At 27.2% G+C, this 20,710-nt stretch overlaps 4 protein-coding genes across 4 annotated transcripts; 2 read left to right on the top strand and 2 right to left on the bottom strand.

Moving 5' to 3' along the window:
* Nucleotides 1-537: 537 nt before the first annotated feature.
* On the top strand, nt 538-765 carry OCT59_026500 (uncharacterized protein; the record flags this gene model as incomplete). Its single annotated transcript, XM_066143200.1, has 1 exon — nt 538-765. One exon carries the CDS (start codon nt 538-540, stop codon nt 763-765), a length of 228 nt encoding a protein of 75 aa, XP_065992740.1.
* A 6,532-nt stretch (nt 766-7,297) lies between these two features.
* Nucleotides 7,298-9,391, bottom strand: OCT59_026499 (uncharacterized protein; the record flags this gene model as incomplete). Its single annotated transcript, XM_025310011.1, has 2 exons — nt 7,298-7,342; nt 7,430-9,391. The coding sequence occupies 2 exons, from the start codon at nt 9,389-9,391 to the stop codon at nt 7,298-7,300; spliced, it is 2,007 nt and encodes a 668-aa protein (XP_025187294.1).
* A 4,583-nt stretch (nt 9,392-13,974) lies between these two features.
* Nucleotides 13,975-14,562, bottom strand: OCT59_026498 (uncharacterized protein; the record flags this gene model as incomplete). Its single annotated transcript, XM_025324250.2, has 5 exons — nt 13,975-14,056; nt 14,141-14,146; nt 14,202-14,358; nt 14,424-14,459; nt 14,547-14,562. 5 exons carry the CDS (start codon nt 14,560-14,562, stop codon nt 13,975-13,977), a joined length of 297 nt encoding a protein of 98 aa, XP_025187293.2.
* Nucleotides 14,563-15,848: 1,286 nt separating this feature from the next.
* On the top strand, nt 15,849-16,582 carry OCT59_026497 (uncharacterized protein; the record flags this gene model as incomplete). Its single annotated transcript, XM_025324249.1, has 3 exons — nt 15,849-16,095; nt 16,209-16,421; nt 16,530-16,582. 3 exons carry the CDS (start codon nt 15,849-15,851, stop codon nt 16,580-16,582), a joined length of 513 nt encoding a protein of 170 aa, XP_025187292.1.
* Nucleotides 16,583-20,710: the final 4,128 nt, after the last annotated feature.

The following is a 20,710-nucleotide window of genomic DNA, read 5'->3' as shown; positions in this document are numbered from 1 at the left end:
CTTTTTCGGAATACTATATAAAAAATACATATATATAAAAAAAATACATATAAAAGTATCAACATACAAAAAAATCGAATATATAAAAAAAAAAAAAATTACAATATATATATATATATATTTTCATTTTATAATTTTATATTTATATTGTAAATATTGTAAACATGTATTAAAAATATAAAATGTACATTTATTACATTTATTGAAGATCAAAAAATTTTTATTATAAATAATCTTTCCATTCCCTCTAAAAAACGAAAAAAAAAATAAAAAAATAAAAAAATAAAAAAATTTAAAAAATTTAAAATTTTTTTTTTTTTTTTGCTTTGACAGATTTTTTTTCGCTCCTTAACTGAAATCTTGGCATCGCTCTTTAACTAAAATCGATATTTTATTTTGTTTTTTTACTATTTCCATTTGTTCTCTCTACTAAAGATTCTATATTAAAGATATAGATTCTCTCTAAAATTATATTTATGACTATATACTGCATATACGGTACTATAGTAGCATTTTATTAATAAAAAACTATACATAATGGAACATCGTACAGAATCTAACTTCTCTAACTCTTCTATGAACGACCAACTTAATACTTCAACTACTTCATCTCGATCTTATTTATCAAAATATATTCGCAGACGTAGAAACAGAAGACGTAGAATGCAAGTATTAGATCCGTTTAGATATTTGCAATTACCCGTACAGGTCACTACCGATCCATTTACCGATCAAATTTTGAACGGGACGCCTAATTTCTTCTAGACATCATTATTCAATCTTTACTTTCGATCTTTCTTCGCTTTATAACCGAAACATCCATCGTTAACTAGATAGTGTGCAAAATCTGATTATATTCAAACTCGGCAAAACTAATTTTCGGAAAATTCTTTAAATTCAACTAAAATAGATATACATCGTCAACAAACACAATTTCAAAAATTTTCGTAATTTCTTCATAAACGAACAATTTATTAATTTTATGACTTTTGCTATAATAAATTTATTAAATAAATAAATAGATATAAATAAATACATACTACATAGATATTCCATGTCGAATCCTTTTTACTGCGCTATAGTTGTTGCAATGATCGGCAATCAACTTATTTATTATTTATCCCTCCTTATTATTTCCCGGTCGAAAAAAATGTTTCAAATTTTTTTTTTTCCTTCCCTATTTGGTCTTTTGGCAAAAAAATGAAATAAATAAATAAATAAATAAAATAATTCATGTTCTTTTTTAATATTATTATTACAATGATACCTTTCTTATATAAATTAAGTAACTCGTAATAAGGAGACATTTTATATACTATTATTAATTTATTATTTAGTATTAATTTATATTTTACATAACGAGTAGTATATACAAAGAAAAAGAAGAAAAAAAGTTACATCATCGTCAAATACGCATTTATTTCGATATTTTTTTTTCAGAAAAAAAAAAGAATTGTATATAATATTTTTATAATAAAAAATTATAGAAGGGTTGTTTCCTAAGATTTCGCGTTTTTTTTTTATCTAATAATTTGAAGTTCCTTATTGTCTTAGTTTAAAAAGGCATCCATATCGATCTAGTTTTAATTTAATAACAGTAAGATTAGCTTAAATATTAATTATATATGCGAGAAGGACTCTTTTTTTAAAATATTCTTTAAAAAATAAAAGAAACGAAAAACCTCTCTTAAACCAAATGCTGTAAAAAAAATGGGCTTAGCAATCCGCAGATACGTAGATCGCCTCATACCCCGATTACTATAAATGCTGTATAACAGTGATAATTATTGATTCGTGAACATCAGGGTATTAAAGTTTATCACAAATTTATTCTATTCTGAAAACTTTTATTAACTGAAAAAGTAAAAATTATGCAAGAAAAAAAAAATAGATTTGAAGAATGATCTAAGGGAATTTAACTTAATAAATTTAATACAATTAAAAATAGCTAAGGGAATTTAACTTAATAAATTTAATACAATTAAAAATAGGTGATAAAAAATTAAAAGGTGATGGGAGCACGAATAATAAATACGAATAATCACATAATTAAATATATGTATATATTATAAACTAAAATTATGATTAGTAGATCTAACCCTTGTAGGTTATATTGTAAATACAAATAAATAAATATATACTTTTTGGTAACAAAAAATAAAAAAAAAATATTTTTTCCCATTCTTCCCCCTCCCCTTTCTTTTTGAAATTTCGGTTACTGCGGTTATCTTTCTCATTTTTTCTCCTTACAATTCTATTAGTTTCGCTTACAAAGAAAAAGATACATATACCAGTATATGCAAAAAAGAAGAAACCACAAAAATTTTTGATTCCGTTCCCGTTTTGAGGAAAAAAAAAGTATTCTTTTTTATTTAATAAAATTATTGAGAGAGCAAATAAACAACAAAAATAAGGTACATTTTAACAAGTGTCTTTCGATTTTACACTGTTTAAAAAGTTATAATATATATTTTAACATTTTAACGTTTGTTACTGTATATTATTATGGATCATCAGAAAAAACTCTTTTTTTGAATATTTTCGCCGCAGTATGTCATTTATTTCTTTAATAATATTTAAAATATCTTCCTCGAAAAATAATATTAATCATGTTCAAACTCTTCATCTACAGCAGATTTTTGATTTGAGGGAAACTCGGTAAAATTCGATATATCAGGATAAAATAAAAATTACGCCACTGTGCTCAGAGATATATTCTCTGAACTTTACCAGGTTTACCGAATGTATTGAACTTGTATAATTTAATGTGAAGGGTAAATAGTTTCAAAATTTAATTTTTAGTGTTACCGAAATTATATCCGAGATTCTGCCGAATTTTTTAAATAGACTAATTTTATATTCCTATTCATTTTAACATTTAACAGCGGTACAAACATAGCATTTTTGAGTATTTCTTGGTAAGTTGGACCTTTAATCCTCTGCAAGACGAGCTGAAATTTGTACTATTTCAACGATTCCTTATTACCATCATGTTCTTATAACCGGTTCAATAATCCGGTTTCAAAAAAAATAATTCAACATATACTTTATTTCAAATATTTAATTATATAATTTTTTTTTTTTGCCTTAAATATCTTTTTTAGAAAAAAATTATGCTAATGCAAAAATATATACGTATTTATTTAGTGATCGTTTTATGCGTAATATCTATACATTTGACAGGTTTCTTGCATTAATATTTTCTTTATTTTGGAAATACATGCACAAACATCCGTATTGGGATGATCGATATGGGAACAAGCTTTAGTGGTATGTACATCCTGTCTCTAAAAGGTATCGTGCACATTAATTATAACAATTTTCGTATATGTAGACCAAGACTATTTTATTGCCAACGTCTTTTTGGTTCCTAACACCTGGATTTTCAGTGATATGCAGAATACTTTTTGATTAAAGACGGGTATCAAAATTTTAGTCTTTCTCAAGGTACCGTATGAGTTACAAATTAATAATTTAATGTCCAATAAGAAAGTACTGTATAAAAGTTGATTAATACCTGATTTTTAAATTCTCATACTTCAAAATTCTATATTTTTAGTTCTTAATCAAGTTTTTGTAATGGATGCTCTGAAGAGGAGGTATAAGAAAGTTCTTTATGAACTTAACCCCTACTACCGCCGCTAAATGTGAAATTAACAATCAGGAGTAGCAGTTATAGTGGAGCTACTGTCAGTATAATGACAACAACTATGATGAAGTCCCATTAATGAACCATCAGAATATGTGATAAAGACCGCCAATGGAACTAGAGTAAACTATCAATATTTTTTAATCGACTAAACTGGTAACCGTATTACCAACGCAATAATTTTTCCAAATTCATACGAAAAACAAGCTTTTAAGATTCCTTTTTCTACACAATTACACATGATGATATTTTCATTGAATGTCAAAAACTTTATTTCTACATAAAATATTTTTTTCTCATGAAAATCAAATTTCTCAAATATTCCCTCTCTCTATTATTTTAAGAAGCTATCTGGTAGTTTAATAATAATACAAATGTATCTTTCATGCGGTGTTCAATTTACAGGTCAGTAAGTTTATAATTTTCTGCATATTTCTCATCTTTTATATCCTTCACTAAATTATTATTCTAATCGTCTTGAAGTGTAAGGGTTTTATTTTTGTGGGAACAGTTATTCAGAATTTCATCCTTGATAACTTTATCAAGGAACTATTTCTTTCTAATTGGAAAAAAAATTTTCATGCGTACATGAAATCATGAGAATGTCACAACAAACAAATATGGAAAGGAGAAAAAAATTTTTTCTTCTTTTTTTATTGAAATTGACTGTCGTACACATTTTGTGTAAATTAGATTTTGTCTCGTGATACTGCGCAAAACTCACACAGACGTTGTATTTTTTTTTTATTTAATTATAATTAATTATTTAATTAAAACTTTATCTATCTAATATTCAAATGAATAACTTCAAAAAGAGAAAAATAATAAGGTATATACTTTTTTTATATAGTTTTAATATGCAAAGTATTTTAAAATATATTAAGAAATTTTTTCCTTCTGTAGAAGACAATGGACCATTAACAATAATATAATTTCCGAATAAAGCATTAATAAATAATTGGGACCAATTAATTAAATTAATTACTGAACAAGAAATAATAATAATTCCAAATATAGGGAATAAAAAGTTTTTTATCGAAATAAGGTTTAATGTTCAAAAGAATATAACTATAAATTAACTGGATTAAGTTTAGTACCGGTTTTTTCAAGTTTATCCGAATATGATAATGACATAGAATTAACATGTGCATCAAAAAAAAAAATCTAAAAAATCTTTTATTATTTTGCATTATTTAAATTAATAATTAATTTAAACTATTGTATATAAACAAAGATGTAATCCAAATGCGTGAGAATAATTAATGTGCAGTTATCAAGTTCTTCAACGTGAAATGGTGTTAAAGAAACGTCGTACAATTTCCAAATATGAATAAAAGATTTTTTTGCGATTTTAAGGAAATATGTATTTTTAGACTTACTTTATTTAGCAAATTGATTCTGTGATAAAAAAACGAAAAGATTAACGAATGATTTTGCATTTTTTTTTTTTGATTAAGCAAAAATTTAATTTTAATTCGATTAAATAAGCTCAAATTTTATTTAATATAACAATAAAATCAATAAACAAATCAAACAAAAAATATTTTAAAAGGTTATCAAAAAATTAAAATTCAATTTTTTTTTAAAAAAAAAAATTCATTAAATGGTCGATTTTTATTATACCAGGTAATCATACCATTGAAATGACCGCATTAAAAAAATACACGTGTTAATAGTTACGTGTTTTATTTGTTGCACATTTCGATTGGTTTATGCAATGCGAAGTTGCGGACAGACATTGCATGACTGCATGCCTGTACTTGAAGTGTCCTACAGCTTCGGATTCAAAGCCTAAGTAATTCACAAGATAGAGAGCTGCGGCGATTTTTAAGGGGGTAAAATAAAGCACGTGCGATTGTTACTGAAGATCTCGATATACCAATATTCGATACCGTATATATATTAAAAATTCGATATATTATACAGTTGCCACTGGATATAACGAACTCTGAGGTAATATACCGATAATTAGGACAAATTTGTGGTGCCGGCCAGAATTATAAGAAAAATTACCAATAATCCTGACCGGCACTATAAATTTAGCCTGGATTCACATGACTGTTCGTTATAGAAAATGTATATAGCTAATATATGGGGCTGGTTGAAGTTCAGTTCGGTTGCGTTAAATAGTGTTTTATTATAAAAGTTCATTATATCCAGTGAAATTATTTATAAAAAATCGGTTCCGGAAATTCCGGTTAGATTTCGGTACAAACAGTTATAACCAGTGGTGATTGTAATGATAAAATTTCATTTTACCACTATATGAGAGAACATATAAATATCGGTATAACTTGATATAACAATATTTTTCACAAAGATTTCATATGGATCTCAACATATCGTTATATCGGAGTTTGACTGTATGTGAATTTCCTTTATGGACAATACAAGTCGGTATTATTTAATTAGGCTAATTAATTAATGCGAATCATCATAAACGTGATGTTACATAAATTCAAAAAAGGAAATTTCGTTTCACAGAAATATTTTGGTTATAAAAAAAGGATTTTTTTTGCCGATCATACAGACAATTTAATTCTGCGGCGGTCTTGAGAAAAATTTTGCTGAGTTTATAGATGGGATTTGGGATGGAGTGTAACGCTTACACTTTACAACAAAAATTATTGAAATTTTGAATTTATTCGCTTTATTATCAAATCACGTGATGCAAAAAACATTTCGGCGGATTTGGTTACTTTGTGTTAAATGCTAAATCTGAAAGATTTTCATAATTCCAGTTGCCCAAAATTGTGTTTGTAATACAAAAAATCACCTGATAAACTATTATTTGACTAAATAATAAGTTGAGTACAACATAAAGTCATAGTAATCTTAGTGTGTATTATTAGAAAGTAAGTATGCTTTAATAAAACAAAGTGTAAAATAGAAAATTTATATAGTCACAATAGCTATGAGCATTTTAAAAATATTTAAAACTCAATGAATATTGTTTAAAAAATCTGTTTTATGATAATTTTATAAAATTGTCTATTTTTCATATTTTTCAAGTCATATAACTAATTCACATTTATTTTATTGTACACATTATAGAAACTTTACACTCAAACTGATTGTAAAAACGTATACGCTTTTAATTTTACAAAAAAAAAAATCCCAGAAATTATTGTGTAAAATGAGATCCCATAATGGATATTATCAATATTAACAGAATCATATTTATTATATTTTTGGCTTAGAAGAAGTATTTATCAAATTATTGTATCCCCAATCTTACTACGCCTTATGAAATGCTTTGTGTAACAAAAATATCAAAATTACACGTTGAATCATCCGCCGATATGAACGTTAATTTTATATTTAAGTTTCAACGGTAATTATTATTTTATTGACATACATATCATAATAGCATTACATGATAAATCTATAACACATATATACTGTACAGTATAATACATATTTAACGAACAATCAAATTTTAAACGTATAAAACCTTAATTTTAAATACAACCTTATAAATTCCTTAATTTCTTTTGTCATAAAGTAAATCTAAAATTTCATAATAAAACCTTATATGTAAAATAACTTATACAAGATGTAAAGGGGATTAGGTTTAAATTACTTCTAGGTTCGTTTATATAAAATTAATTTCTTAATTATAATAAAACTTTAAATATTAAAAAGATTTTAATTTCTTAGTAGCCAAGGTGATTCTCTTTTCACAGTCTTAATCTAAAGGAGAGGATAAAATATTTGGTTTAATTTCAAGGTTATCATATCAAACAATTGAATTGAATAATAAAAGAAATTACAAAATACCTCAATTGGATTTAAGAATGCGTATTTCAGATTAATCTCCGATTTCTTTTTTTTACTTTTACAAACACAATCTTCTTGATCACAATTAGTATCAATAGATTTTATTTTAATTTGATTAATTTTTTGTTTTAGAAAATTTAAACCACAATTTTCTCCCATAGAATATAAACTTATAAATTTTGGTCTCTGCTGTTTTAATGGATTATGTTTAATAGAATTAATAAGATTTCTTATCTTATTATTATTTTTAATGGGTAATATTCCATAATCATCAGAATTAGGATAAGATGAAATAATGAGTATAGTAAAAGTAAAATCAGGTAAATTTACATAATGATTTTTTTCTAAACAATAAGAAAATGCATGCAATCCAATTTTTTCATTATTTTGATCATTAAAAAAATGATGATTAATGACAAGAGAATCATTTGAAGAATTTAACTTGCTTAGTACAGGGATTCCAAGACAAAGAACTGATGAATTATCTTCCAAATCTAATGATTTAATTATGGTTTGATGACCTGTTGCTTTAAAATATTCATTTTGAACTTTTAATTGAATATTAAATTCTGAATGACTAAGATCAAAATTTAAGTCGTAGCCAATAACCATCCAACTAATTCTCAATTTGCATTTACGTTGCTTAAATTTTTTTTGAATACAGTGAATTACAAGTCTTGGGTCTTCATTTTGTGACCAAATGACTTGACAATTAAAAATATCTTTTTCCTTTTTGTCAATTACCGTTGCAAAGATGCTACAACCAGCATCTTTATTTTGTATAATTTTTAAAATATTTTCTGGTATGTCTAATCCAAATACTCTTGGTTTTGCATATTCAACTAAAAAATACTTATGATCTTCAGTATTAGTATAAAGTATTTTTTTTCCGATTGATAATAAGATCTGTTTACGCAAATTTTCAGATAGAGGTTGAAAAATGCTAATTGGATTCTTAAATTTTATGCAACTCCAATACCTGAAATCCTTTAGAGATTCTGCCCAAACTTTTTCATCAAAATTATTAATATTAAGATTTTGCCCTCCAACTAATTTAAAACATTCACGTTTGGAATTATTAATATTATTGATTAAATTTTCAGTATTACTTTCTATTTTGATATTTGAGCCTTGACTACCTGTACTTATATTAAGTTTTTTAGGGTTTTCTTCAGAAAAATGCCTTGAAATATTTGACCTCTTAAAATAAGCTCTTCCACCCAACGTAATTTCTGTTGGAATGAATTGACCATATTCCTCAATGATTTTCTTAAAATTCCTAGGATCTTTAGATTCTATAGCATCTTTTACTTCTTTAATAAATTCTACATCTGGTTGCAATCTAAATTTTAAAGATGCTTTACCATATTCACTTATGGTACAAGCTAAATTAGCGTTACAATTAGATTTTGTAATTTTAGATCTTTCAAATGATGTACTTAAATTTACAAAAACTTTTGTGTTAATGTCCGCAGCTAAAAGTAAATCATTTTTCATAATTTGATCCTCTTCCGAATCAATTTCAATTGTACTATATTTGCAACCATCAACAATTTCAGTCATTTTACAATCCTCCATTATTGTAAACGCTTTCTTATTAGCCTTTTCTAATGTTAAAGTAATCCCATATTCTAATTTATGTCTATCCTTTAAAAATTTCCAATCAGGTTCTGACTTTAAATATAAAATTCTGTCTTCCTTATTTATAATTTTTTCTAAAATTATTCTTTCTTCATCTTCTTTTGCTATTTCAGCTAAAATATTGTTGTTATCGATTTGACCGACTTTATTTGTAAATGAAAATGTATCATTCATTTTAACTTTGCTATTTTGCTCAAGCTTTTTACGATTATTTAATAAATTTTCTCCAGGATTTAATTTAGCTAATACGCGTTTTGATTGCGGATCACGTGGGTCATCTATTTGAACTATTATGTCAATACCATCTTGTACGTCATCCATTTGTGTTTTCGCACCCCGGTTTTGTGGGCGCGGTTTTTTGTATCACGGGAGTGACAAATAAATTTTTGACACTAAAAAAAACTGTCCCTCAGATACTTAATGTTTTTGAACTCGTGGCTGCACGTGATCAGGTGACACTTAAATGTCGTTCCTTATATGGTGAAGATCGACATAAACCGCGCCCACAAAACTTGAGTGCTGTGTTTTCACGTGATGATATATTAATTTTCATTCAAAAAAAAAAAGAAAAGAAAAAGAAAAAGAAAAAGGAAAAAAAAATGAAAAAGAAAAAAAAGTACCTATTATTTTAGTTTTGTATGAGAGAAATAAATATATTAAAAAAAGACTACTAAAAAGTATCGTATTTGGTGGTTTATTATCGAAAATCTAAATGATATATATAAAAAAAAAGGAGACTGTATGAGAATTATAGAACGACTTCAGAATGAAGAAAATATTTACAGAAATAGATGAAGAATTGAGGCTGTGCGCAGTAGAAATTAACTAAAGCCACGAAAAAAGAAGAATTACTGCGGATAAAAATTGATTGGAAGGGAATAAAGTTCAAAATGTTATCATTTATTAATTAAACGATAAACAAGCAAAAAAAAAAAAAAAAAATTTTTTTTTTATGATTACAAGATAAATTCAAACCGAACACAAAGCAATAACAAAAAGTTTGATGGATAAACAAGGAGGGAAATAGAACAGTGAAGGTTGAAAGTGAAAAAAAAGTGCGAGAGCCTATTATTTATAAAAAAAAATCATTTTAAATGCACTCAAAATCAACCAAAATAACTAAATATGCAACCTATTATAGGAAATAAAAAATATATATGTTGTAATATATATTTATGTAAATTTAAAATACACAAAAAAAAAAATTGGCGTATAAATTTCGGGTTTTAAAAGGGAATTATCATCTTTGTTATAAACAATCAGGGATAAAATTTCGCATTTAGCTTAGAGTTTAATTGTCAAGATCGTCTCGGGAGATGTCTTGTTTGAGCCAAATGTGAAACAATAATATAAATATAATAACAATATTATTAGTTAATCATACATACATACATACATATATATAAATATATATTTATTATTTTAATATATACACAGTGTACTGTACATATAAATTTTACGTTAATAAAGAATTTTCCTAGGCATATTATTTTTATCTGATATTATGAACCTATGCCAGAAAATCCAAAAGCTGAATTTTGTGAAGTGATTAAATCAACCGTAAAAAAAAAAAGAACTTTATAATTTATGAGCGTAAAAAAATTGCTTTTTCATTTAACACATTCTTTTTATCTGTAATATTACTTGAATATGCATATACTTTATAAATATCAATAATCCGATTTTAAGGGTACCGAGGAACCATGCCCGATCAGAATCATGTTGTAATACAAACTCGACGTTCACAAATAAACTTTGTAAATCTGATTTTGATGAGCTGCTGTTATTGTTTTATAATGATAATTTTGTTTGTATTTGTTTTGGTGTTGTAAAGGACCTAATATACTGATACATTTTTCGATCAAAGGGCTCTTTTCATTTATATAAAATAGTAACGTTCTGATGTCAAATAAGCAAATAAAGGAGTAAATTCCAACTTGAACTCATGATCGGACGATTCTAATGAATCTTTATGGTATTTTTTTAGGGGTAGTATTTTTTGAAAGTTGAGGGAATATAATATATATTTGCTTGGATACATCGTTACTAATAATAATAAAATAGACTCTTTAATTGGTGACTTTTTATGACGATATAGGTATTTCGAAAAAAAAAAATTGTCAAAAAAATTATGCGAATTGATTAATATAATTTTATATACTCTGATGTACAAGTATTTTATTTTTATTTATTTATTTTATTTCTAAAAGAGTAGTAGAACTAAGACTATTACAAATAAAAGTAAATGGCATTTTCATGCGAAATAACTAATATGCGTGTATAGAACCCAGAACTTCATCCCCTACGGGACCTCACTCTTCGGTCGAAACTATTCACAACGCTAATTAATCAAATGGAGGTATTTTATTTTTAATTATTTTCAATAAATAAGAGACTAACGATTATGATCACGTGATCTCGTGAAAAACCCCCCATTTATTAGTCGATTTAATGTACATTTTGATAAAAAAAAAATTAAAAAATTATATAGTCAACTCCTATAAATGCACATAATTTTTGTAATAGTGCATTTGGAGAGGGCGTGCATTTATAGAGTAAATAATTAGAGATCGTATAAGTTTGGGTCCGAACCAGAGGATGCATTTAGGGAAGAGTTGGCTGTATATACATTATCTAAAATGTGTAGTTTTTGTCACAAGTTTCAAAGCAGGACTAAATTTAATATAAATTTAAAGTAGTATATTATTCAATTGAGTCAACATTTTGACCAATAAAAAATAAATTTAATCACTATAATAATTTTCGGAAGGTTATAAAATCTTTTAATTAATATTAGCATGATTAGAAAGAATCATTAGAACTAAAGAAAGATTACATTAATTTATTTATCATAATATTTCCACCATACGATGAATAAATAAATATTCATATATAGCATGTTGAGAACCCCAAATTATATTACGCCTGTAACCTTTAACATTGTCTTGACAATTTCGGTTCTATCATTTCCATCCTCGATATTGTCATTCCCATCCTCGATTTATTGCAGATTCATGTAGCTACAATGGTAACCGATTCCAGTGATGAAATTCCCCAGAAATCATTAAATGGATCGCTATCTGCTGTCATTGTAAATTATTTTTTGCGAAAAATTCAGAGAAATTTTCTTTCTTGTACTGGACTCTGAGATGGGGATAGATCCTTGTTTGATTTAAAAAATATGGATATCGCATAATAGTTATGCCAATTGTACAAACCCGAATTTGTGAGTGATTTAAATAGACGAGAATTATTTATAGAAATTTATTTCAGGTGAAGAAAGAATATGGGAGTGAGAATCGATTCCATCTCGTGGTAAGTAATAGCGACAGAAATAAATTAGTTATAAATATTTTTCTTATACTTGTGAGAGCAAAGAAATAATATGATGCTGGGACTTGCATTTAATAAAGTTTACCAAAGTTTACCTATGCGTATGCGAAACTACATTATATTTATTTTTTTTATTGCACATCATAATGAATTGTAATACATAAAGAATTCTCTCACTTTTATATTTTATAGTTTTACAGCCAACCCAAATATTGCTAATAAACTAATAAGCATCAAAGAACTTTTGTATATAAAAAGCCAACTAAGAATGTAATGGTATAGCCTGGTCTACAATATATTTAATGGCAGCGGCTAGAAGCTCTAGAGCAATTTTTTGATGCTCCGTTATAATTACTATATTGCTATATTTGTGTACCAGATGCCACTGTCCAGTAACCTCGTAACCGGGAAGTCTTCATTTTAGAGGGACTGCACTTTCTGGGAAGAATTGTATATACATCAGGAATAACTCATCGCTGAATCAGCCCATTCACAAGAGCAGATGACATTTTAAATCTTCTTCATTCCACCTTCAGCTATCAAGAATTCTGCGTAAAATCTTCTCTCTTCAACAATCCGTAATTCAAGTAAAGGTGCTGATTGGCCGAACGAGGAAGATGGTTGGGTTTTCATTAAAAATGCCGATGATGAAAAACTTAAATTCGATATTAATTTTTTTTAATTTTAATAAATTTTATTATTAATAATTCTTATTTCTTCAGAGTCTTTGAATCGAAAAATCCTAGGAACATAGACTTGGCTTCCTTTTTAGTTTTTACTAAGCGTTTCGATCATTTTTCTTAAGGTGGCCTATTGTATCTCCTTCTACAATGAATTGATGGTAAAGATTAACCAACTTGAAAAGCTAAGCACGCTATCTTCGCCAATTTTTCCAAATAATTTATTCTGGATAGAACGTCCGCAAAGGCAGACAAGCCAGCATGCCTGTCAAATAACAGAAAATGAATTTTAGATTTTGATTTTACGTGACTCATCAGCTTCATATACCCGCTTGTCTGATTATTGACATCCTTGATGATCTCCTGATCAATGGTAAACCGTAGTCTGTCGCAAACTTTCTATATAAGTCTCACACTTGATTAAACGTGAAATTGGGTTCTGGAATGGCTCAAAAACATTAAAGGGTGATGTAGAAGTTTTTTTCTGATTTTAGATGTAGAATATTGAAGGTGCCGATGGTAACAATAGACCAGGTACTACTCCAATATTTAAAGGCTTCTTCGCCATCAAAGGTAATAATCTGAAGTGTATTATTATGTTGTTTTCCCTTATCGAGATACTTATCTAGACTATATGCTAAATCCATCAACAAAACGCAAGGTACAGCACTGATAGAATGGTTATATTTGGAGTTTTCATGGCACGAAAAGTTTCCAGGCACGAGGATCTAACATCTTCATTCGCTTCATACATTTTATCGAACTCATCAATGAAGAGAACAAAGCTACTATTCCAATATCTTTTTTAAATACTTCATTGAAATCATTGGCAGAATTTATTTTCAAATCATTAATAGACCGAAAACAGAACTGGCAGATTTGATATCGATGTCACGCATCTCGCATGAGAGAGTAGCCTAATGCCATCCAGAATCTTTCCACAGTTTCTATATCAACTTGCTCAAGACTTACACTGTTCCAAGAAAAAATAAATTGAAGCAGCAGTTAAGACTACATGCAATATGACCATCTAGCTTAAAAGAGAATTAGAACTTACTAAATGCTAATAAAAACCTTCATCCTTCAACTGTCTCCTAATTAGATGCGCTAGTGTAGACTTTCCAGAAGCCCGTGCATCATAAAGCGCTACATATTCATCACGTTTCTGATTCATATCATTTCTCTCTAGATTAGAATAATAGAATATATGACGCTCTTGTAGAATTCCACTATTAATTTCACTATTAACCGCCCATTTTCTTTCCGCTCTTATAGCTGTAGAGAAAAAATTCGTAAGAACGATGGAATAAATAACTAAATGTGATGCCAATATTTCTTACTTTCTTCTTCCGTAATAGGTCTTTTTCTCCCGAGCTCTAATGGACAGTGAGAAAAATATCGGTTATTATTGTTTGAAACTGCAAATTTCTTATTCGAGAGGTAAAACATTGTAAGACACTTACTAGCAGCGTCGGACATTTGTACGATGATGAGATTTTTATTGGCTGCGTTATTATCTGAAAAATATTTCGAAAAATAGTCGATAGGCATCAATTTTCGCCTACATTTTTAATTTTGTCCTTTATATCTTTAAGATTATCACGGAGAGCAATAACAGCCTTCCAAAGGTCCATGTTCATATAATTAAACTTGGTTATTCATCTCATGATAGATAAGAAACTTGAGGTGTTCAATTTTGAGACTACCAAAGGCGACTTCAGCTCCATTAATATTGTTTTTAATCATAAACGTCGACCGTAAAAGAATCAAAAATAAAGTGCTTCCTAATAATATACAATTTAATATTACAAGCATTTTGCTGTCAACCATCCCGATTTCTTGCTGAAGATAGCACAAGTATAAGGCTCAATACTGGGAGAATGAATGTAAAGGAGCGCAAAAAAAATTTTTAGAGAAGGAAAGTTTTGAGAAAACTTGAGGGTATATATATACCCTTTCTGAACTCATCACGACTAATAATAAAATAGACTCTTTTATTATGACGATATAAATATCGAAAAAATAGTAATAAAAAAGTAAAAAAAATCAAATTCATCAGCAAAAAAATTTATGTGAAAGAAATGATTAATAAGGTTTGCATAAAAAATTCCTCATTTTTATCATGATTTACTGTTACTCAATTTTCAATCGTACGGTTGACCATATTTGACTAAGTAATGTAGTACTGTACAGTAATACAAATTTGGGCGGACTTTTGTTCGTACGTACGTTTCTAACAGATAAATTTTTTTATACTAGTACGTACGAATGCTTTAAAAATTTTCGATTTTGAATTTTCGTACATGTTTGGTTTTTTAATAAATGCTTTATGTTAAAAAATATAAATATATCAAATATACTCTTTGAAGATAAGCTTATAAATTTCTATTTCTTTAATAATATTCAGCTATATAATAATAAAATTTGACTCATAAAGTCATAATAATTATATAAAACAGTTCAAATTCAGGATTTACTAATTCAATTGGAAAGTCTTCAACATCGAATATATTATCAATATTCATATTTACAATTATTTTTCTTCTTCAAAGCAGTAAAGCTTAAAAAGAGATATTTATGGCAACTAAATATTTAATAAACAAAACGTTAAAATCATTACATTACAAATATATAAATTAATCAGATCTCAACTGATGAGTCAGATCAATCTGTGCGACAATCGATTTCTTATATCTTTCTGCAAAAATAAAATCACTTCTTATTCGGACAACTTGTAAGACTGTTTGTAATATACAAATAACCAAATGTATAGCTCAACTAGCTCAACTACAGGGAGTGAAAAAGTGATTACTATTCATCAAGAGATTAACCAGCTCAGCTTTAATCTCGATGAAGAGGGTTTTCCATCAACAGAGAGGGCTAAATTGCACGTATTTTTCACTAAAAATTCGAATAATATAGAGTTCTTAGACCTTGTATCAAATGTTCTCAACACAATCCCAAATGATAACTACAATGAGAGACTCATGTACCTGAAAGAATTGTTGCCTGGTATGTTCTTATATAAAAACTAGAGTCATACCCTAGGGCCGGTGATCGGCCCTTTCTAAGAGTTGACTCACGCATTTAAAATATGCATATTGATAATCCTCAATATGAAACAGCTATGGAGTTACAAACCACTATTATGAATCTGGACACAGATATAATTGATGATAATGATTTAATGGAATGTTTCATAGAACTAGATTTGTTCAGCTGGTGGTTCAGGCCGAATTCGAACACTTTGAAATTATATGTCAATGGTTATTCTCAATGGATGGAACTAAAGAACTTGATGATAGGGAAATATCCTAATGCTAAGCAAATAAACAGAGGTAGGTATTGTCATTTAAGGATCTAATAGATGAATCATTATATGAAGTATAATATTTGGTGACAGTCATACAACTATAGTACAATTCCTTTATTTTATCATTTTCCAGATGCATTTTTCCTTGAGAAAGAAGTGGATGAGATGAAGTTCGATAATGTTTGATGAATTTGATGATATAGATAGCGAAGATAATTATAATGAAGGAAAATAATACTTTCTTCAAAATGTATTTATCATTCCTTAAACATAAGGTTAATTCTACCTGAGTAGCTGGCTCGTCCGAAATATTCGAATTGGAGAAATGCTTTTCCTCTCAACAAATTATCATATTACAAATAACCGAAGTAATTTTATTGTACCGATAATGGAAGTATTTACATGTTTTATTTTTGCAACCAATGAGCCAATTTTTTATGTATTAGTTGTTGTTTCGGCAATATTTTTTATTTCATTGAATAAAGTATCGATATTTTTTGCATGTATGAAACGAGTTTCACAATACAAAATCCAAGAATTTGCTTGCATGCCAGTAATAAAAAAACATAAATCATTTCACCTGACCATATAAAAAAGTATTTCGAATTTTTTTTATCATACTGATACGTTCACTGAAGTGAACCGTCTCAATACGAGGAAAGTGGGAAGGCGCTTATTCTTTTGATTCACCTGAGAAAATCTTTATCTTATGAAGTTCCCAATTAGCTAGATTATTAGTCTTTGTGAGATCGATCACCTGAAATGCGCAGAAAAGACATCGGGAAAATCCTTGCCGAAGAATAGGTGTAGGATTGGCATTATTTTTTTTCGCTTGTATAAAAAGTGTTATGGAATCCGAGCTTGCCTTACTTAGAGAAGAAAATGTGGCTAAGATAACTGGGCTCGAGTTCGAGAAAGTTGAACTTATTGAAAGAGTCACGAAACTGGAAGAGAAGCAGTCGGAGAACGTAGTAATAAAAAACTTATTACATGCATCATAAGTATCGCGAAAAACATGGTCATATTACAGCTATTTGCAAAAATAACGGACCACCCAATTCATTTTTGCTCCGAAGTTTCATACGCAGTTATACGCAGTCGGTACCTACGAAAAATCACGTGACTCTTTTGTCACATGCGTCACACCCTTCCTTGTTTCCATTTTTTACATTTTTTATAAGTATCTGGGGGACAGAGAATTTTTTCGAGGTGTGAAATCCTATTTGTCACACATTATTTGACCCATAGTTAATTTCTTAATTTCTTAATGCCGGCCGTTTCGTGACATTTTTGTAGGGTACGCTGGGTAAATCATATAATATAGGCGGCGCATAATGGTGTAACCGGGCGGTGTTTGCATTACTGTGCAGTTATTGTTATGCATCAGGCATATATAATGCATCAAACGAACTGATAAAGGTTATATCTAAACATTTTTGGTGAATGCATAAAAGAGAATATTTCCACGATTAATTTTCAATAAGCACGTAATAAGATTTCATAAATGACAATTTTTCTTTTATTTTACTATTTAGTATTGAAAATAATGTACGTATATTATGTAACTAAAATTGAAACTAAGTATTACTATCTAATTAGTATTTAGAAAAATTAACATTGTTTTGTCTAGATTACAATAAATTTTGTAAAAAAAAGTTTTTTTCTATTCCATACAAAATGTCCATTATATAAATGTTTTATTTGCCTGACTTTAGACCAATAAGACCATACACTTTTTTTCAATAGAGCTCAACTTCTTGCTGTTAAAATGAAAGGTGAACGATACGTGCGTTGCATTAACTGAATCTTAAGAAATTGGCAAGTATCATATTATCGACTGTAATGGATTACATTCAGGTAAGTTGCCTTGAGAGAATATATTGTCATGTCTAAAAATTTTTACTGGTAGCGTAAGAATTAAATTCATCATTATTATTCCATCTGAAATTAAACGATGATATGGCTAGTTTAATATTTACATATAAAAAACCAACTGAAAGTTCAACAAAAAAAGCAATCTTCTTTGATGTGCGTTTTAAAAATAAAAGTGACAAAGTTTATTTGTTTATTTATTTTATATATGAAAAAGTTTTCGTTTGTTCTTTAATTCTAATTAAGAAAAAAAAAAGATTGCTACATGACATCAATCAAATTGTAGGAGAAAAGACTTAAAGGCGTATTATTTTCGAATTTCTTAAAAATGCATCGTTATGTAATTATGCCTAATATTATATATATTACTAATTTGTAATAGAAATTCATTAATATTAAAACGGCGATTAGCCTTAATTAGTTTAACTTTTATGGTATCGATCGTCCTTGCAGAAGAAAAAACTAGATACGTTTTTAAATTTACAAATAACAAAGAAAAAAAGCCCACAAAATTAAAAAAAAAATACCTTACGAAGAATTGATTGGCATATATCGGAATCATATTCCTTTGCGGCAAAAATGACTCATATTCTTATGAGTCATACTTGGTAATCTATAAAAGAGTACTTTTTTAAGAAAGAATTCCTTTTTTTGATTACCTTTTGTCCCGAAAGATTTAAAGTCATGAATGATAAGATCAGTAATATTATTGTAAATCAGATTTTAAAACAATAATTGTTAATTTTATTAATTTACTAAAAAATTCATCCATTCTTTTAAGATGATTGGTTATCTAACTTCCTTATATAGAATGATGTGCAATAAACGCGTTTTATATTAATTATACCGGATCGTAAAACAAACTGAAAATTTTTCATAAATTGTCCTCATTTTTCGTATTGTTATTTCTTTACGAAATAGGTTAAATAGATTTCCAAATTTGTAGCAACTATGGATAAGATTCATATGACGATGGGGTCAAATTTTTTTGATTTTAGTTGAACAAAAGATATATAAGATAAAAACGTATATATATACACTCACTTCTTTGACATTTTAAGCTGATTTTTTTGACGATTAAAAACTTACTTCGATATTTTTTAATAACCTTTTTTTTTTTTGCTTAACGAATTATTTTTGCTTTATTTCGTCTTTATACTACTTTTTTTAAAAAAATCATTTAATTTTACGATTTTCAATTACTCTTTTATAAAAATATTTTGAAAAATAAGAAAAATACATCCGCTTATTTCGATATTCTTTTAATTATATACGCGATACAGCAATTACCCAACTTTTTTTAATTTGAAACAATCAGTTATGACAAATGGCGTACAAAATCAACATTATCCTACGATCAACCGTTCAATATCCTACGTGTCACAGAATCCTATTCGCAAACGTCGAAATAAAAGGAAATTAAGACATGCTTTAATACGTCCAGATCCTTTTATAAATCAACTATTTTATGGATCTGCTTTCTTTTAATTATCATTCCTAAAATCATTATTGCAATTCTGTATTTAATTACTGTAACACTGAAATTTATAACTTTTGTATACCCACTTTCAACATTCTTTTATTTTATCTATATTCTTTATTATATAAAAAAGATCGACAAAAAATTTTTCCATATATACGGCACATTCAAAAAAAAAACGCCCTTTTTGATTCATCAATTGTGTTACCTTACCCATTTATTCTTTTAAACCGATTTTTTTTTTTTTTTTTGACATAAAATTTTTTTTTTATTTGCAACTTTATAAATAATCCATATTTTTTTTTTAAATGAAGAATTTAGTTAGTTTAGTTATATATATATATATTATATAAATATGTAAAAATAGAATTAAATAAATTACTTATAACTTACCATCTAAAATAAATTACCATATAATTTTCTTAAATAATGAATTTAGTTAGTTTAATTTTATATGTAAATATTAAAAATTTTATTTTATATCTACAAAAAAAAAAATTATAAATGCTATTTCAGATGTTTACTAAAAAAATGTATTGTTTTAACCAACGCATTGTCCTTATTGAACTTGGCAAATAAATACCGTGAAAGAGCAAATCATTTTAACATATATAAAGTCCCTCATTAGTTTATAAAGGGACTTATTTCTACAAATAATTATATATAGAATGTATCTTAATTTGGGTAGCACCGTAATATATAATAGTTATAGGATATTTTTTGATCACCCCAAAATTCTTCAACTATTTAACTTAGCTTTATTTTAAATTAAGCTTAAAATCAAATGATAATAATATTGCTAAACAACAATAATAATATTGTATACCAATTATCTGTACTTTAAAAAGAATAGTAATCTATAATTAAAATGGAAAAATTAATGTGTTTCAATTATTTATTTATTATAAATTGCAAAAAATTAATTAAATATTTTAAATATTTAAGAAAGCTTTTCTATTACG

This window comes from Rhizophagus irregularis, chromosome 6 (assembly GCF_026210795.1).
Source record: "Rhizophagus irregularis chromosome 6, complete sequence".
In the NCBI taxonomy this organism is placed as follows: Eukaryota; Fungi; Glomeromycota; class Glomeromycetes; order Glomerales; family Glomeraceae; genus Rhizophagus; species Rhizophagus irregularis.
This window is presented reverse-complemented; position numbering and strand designations above follow the sequence as displayed.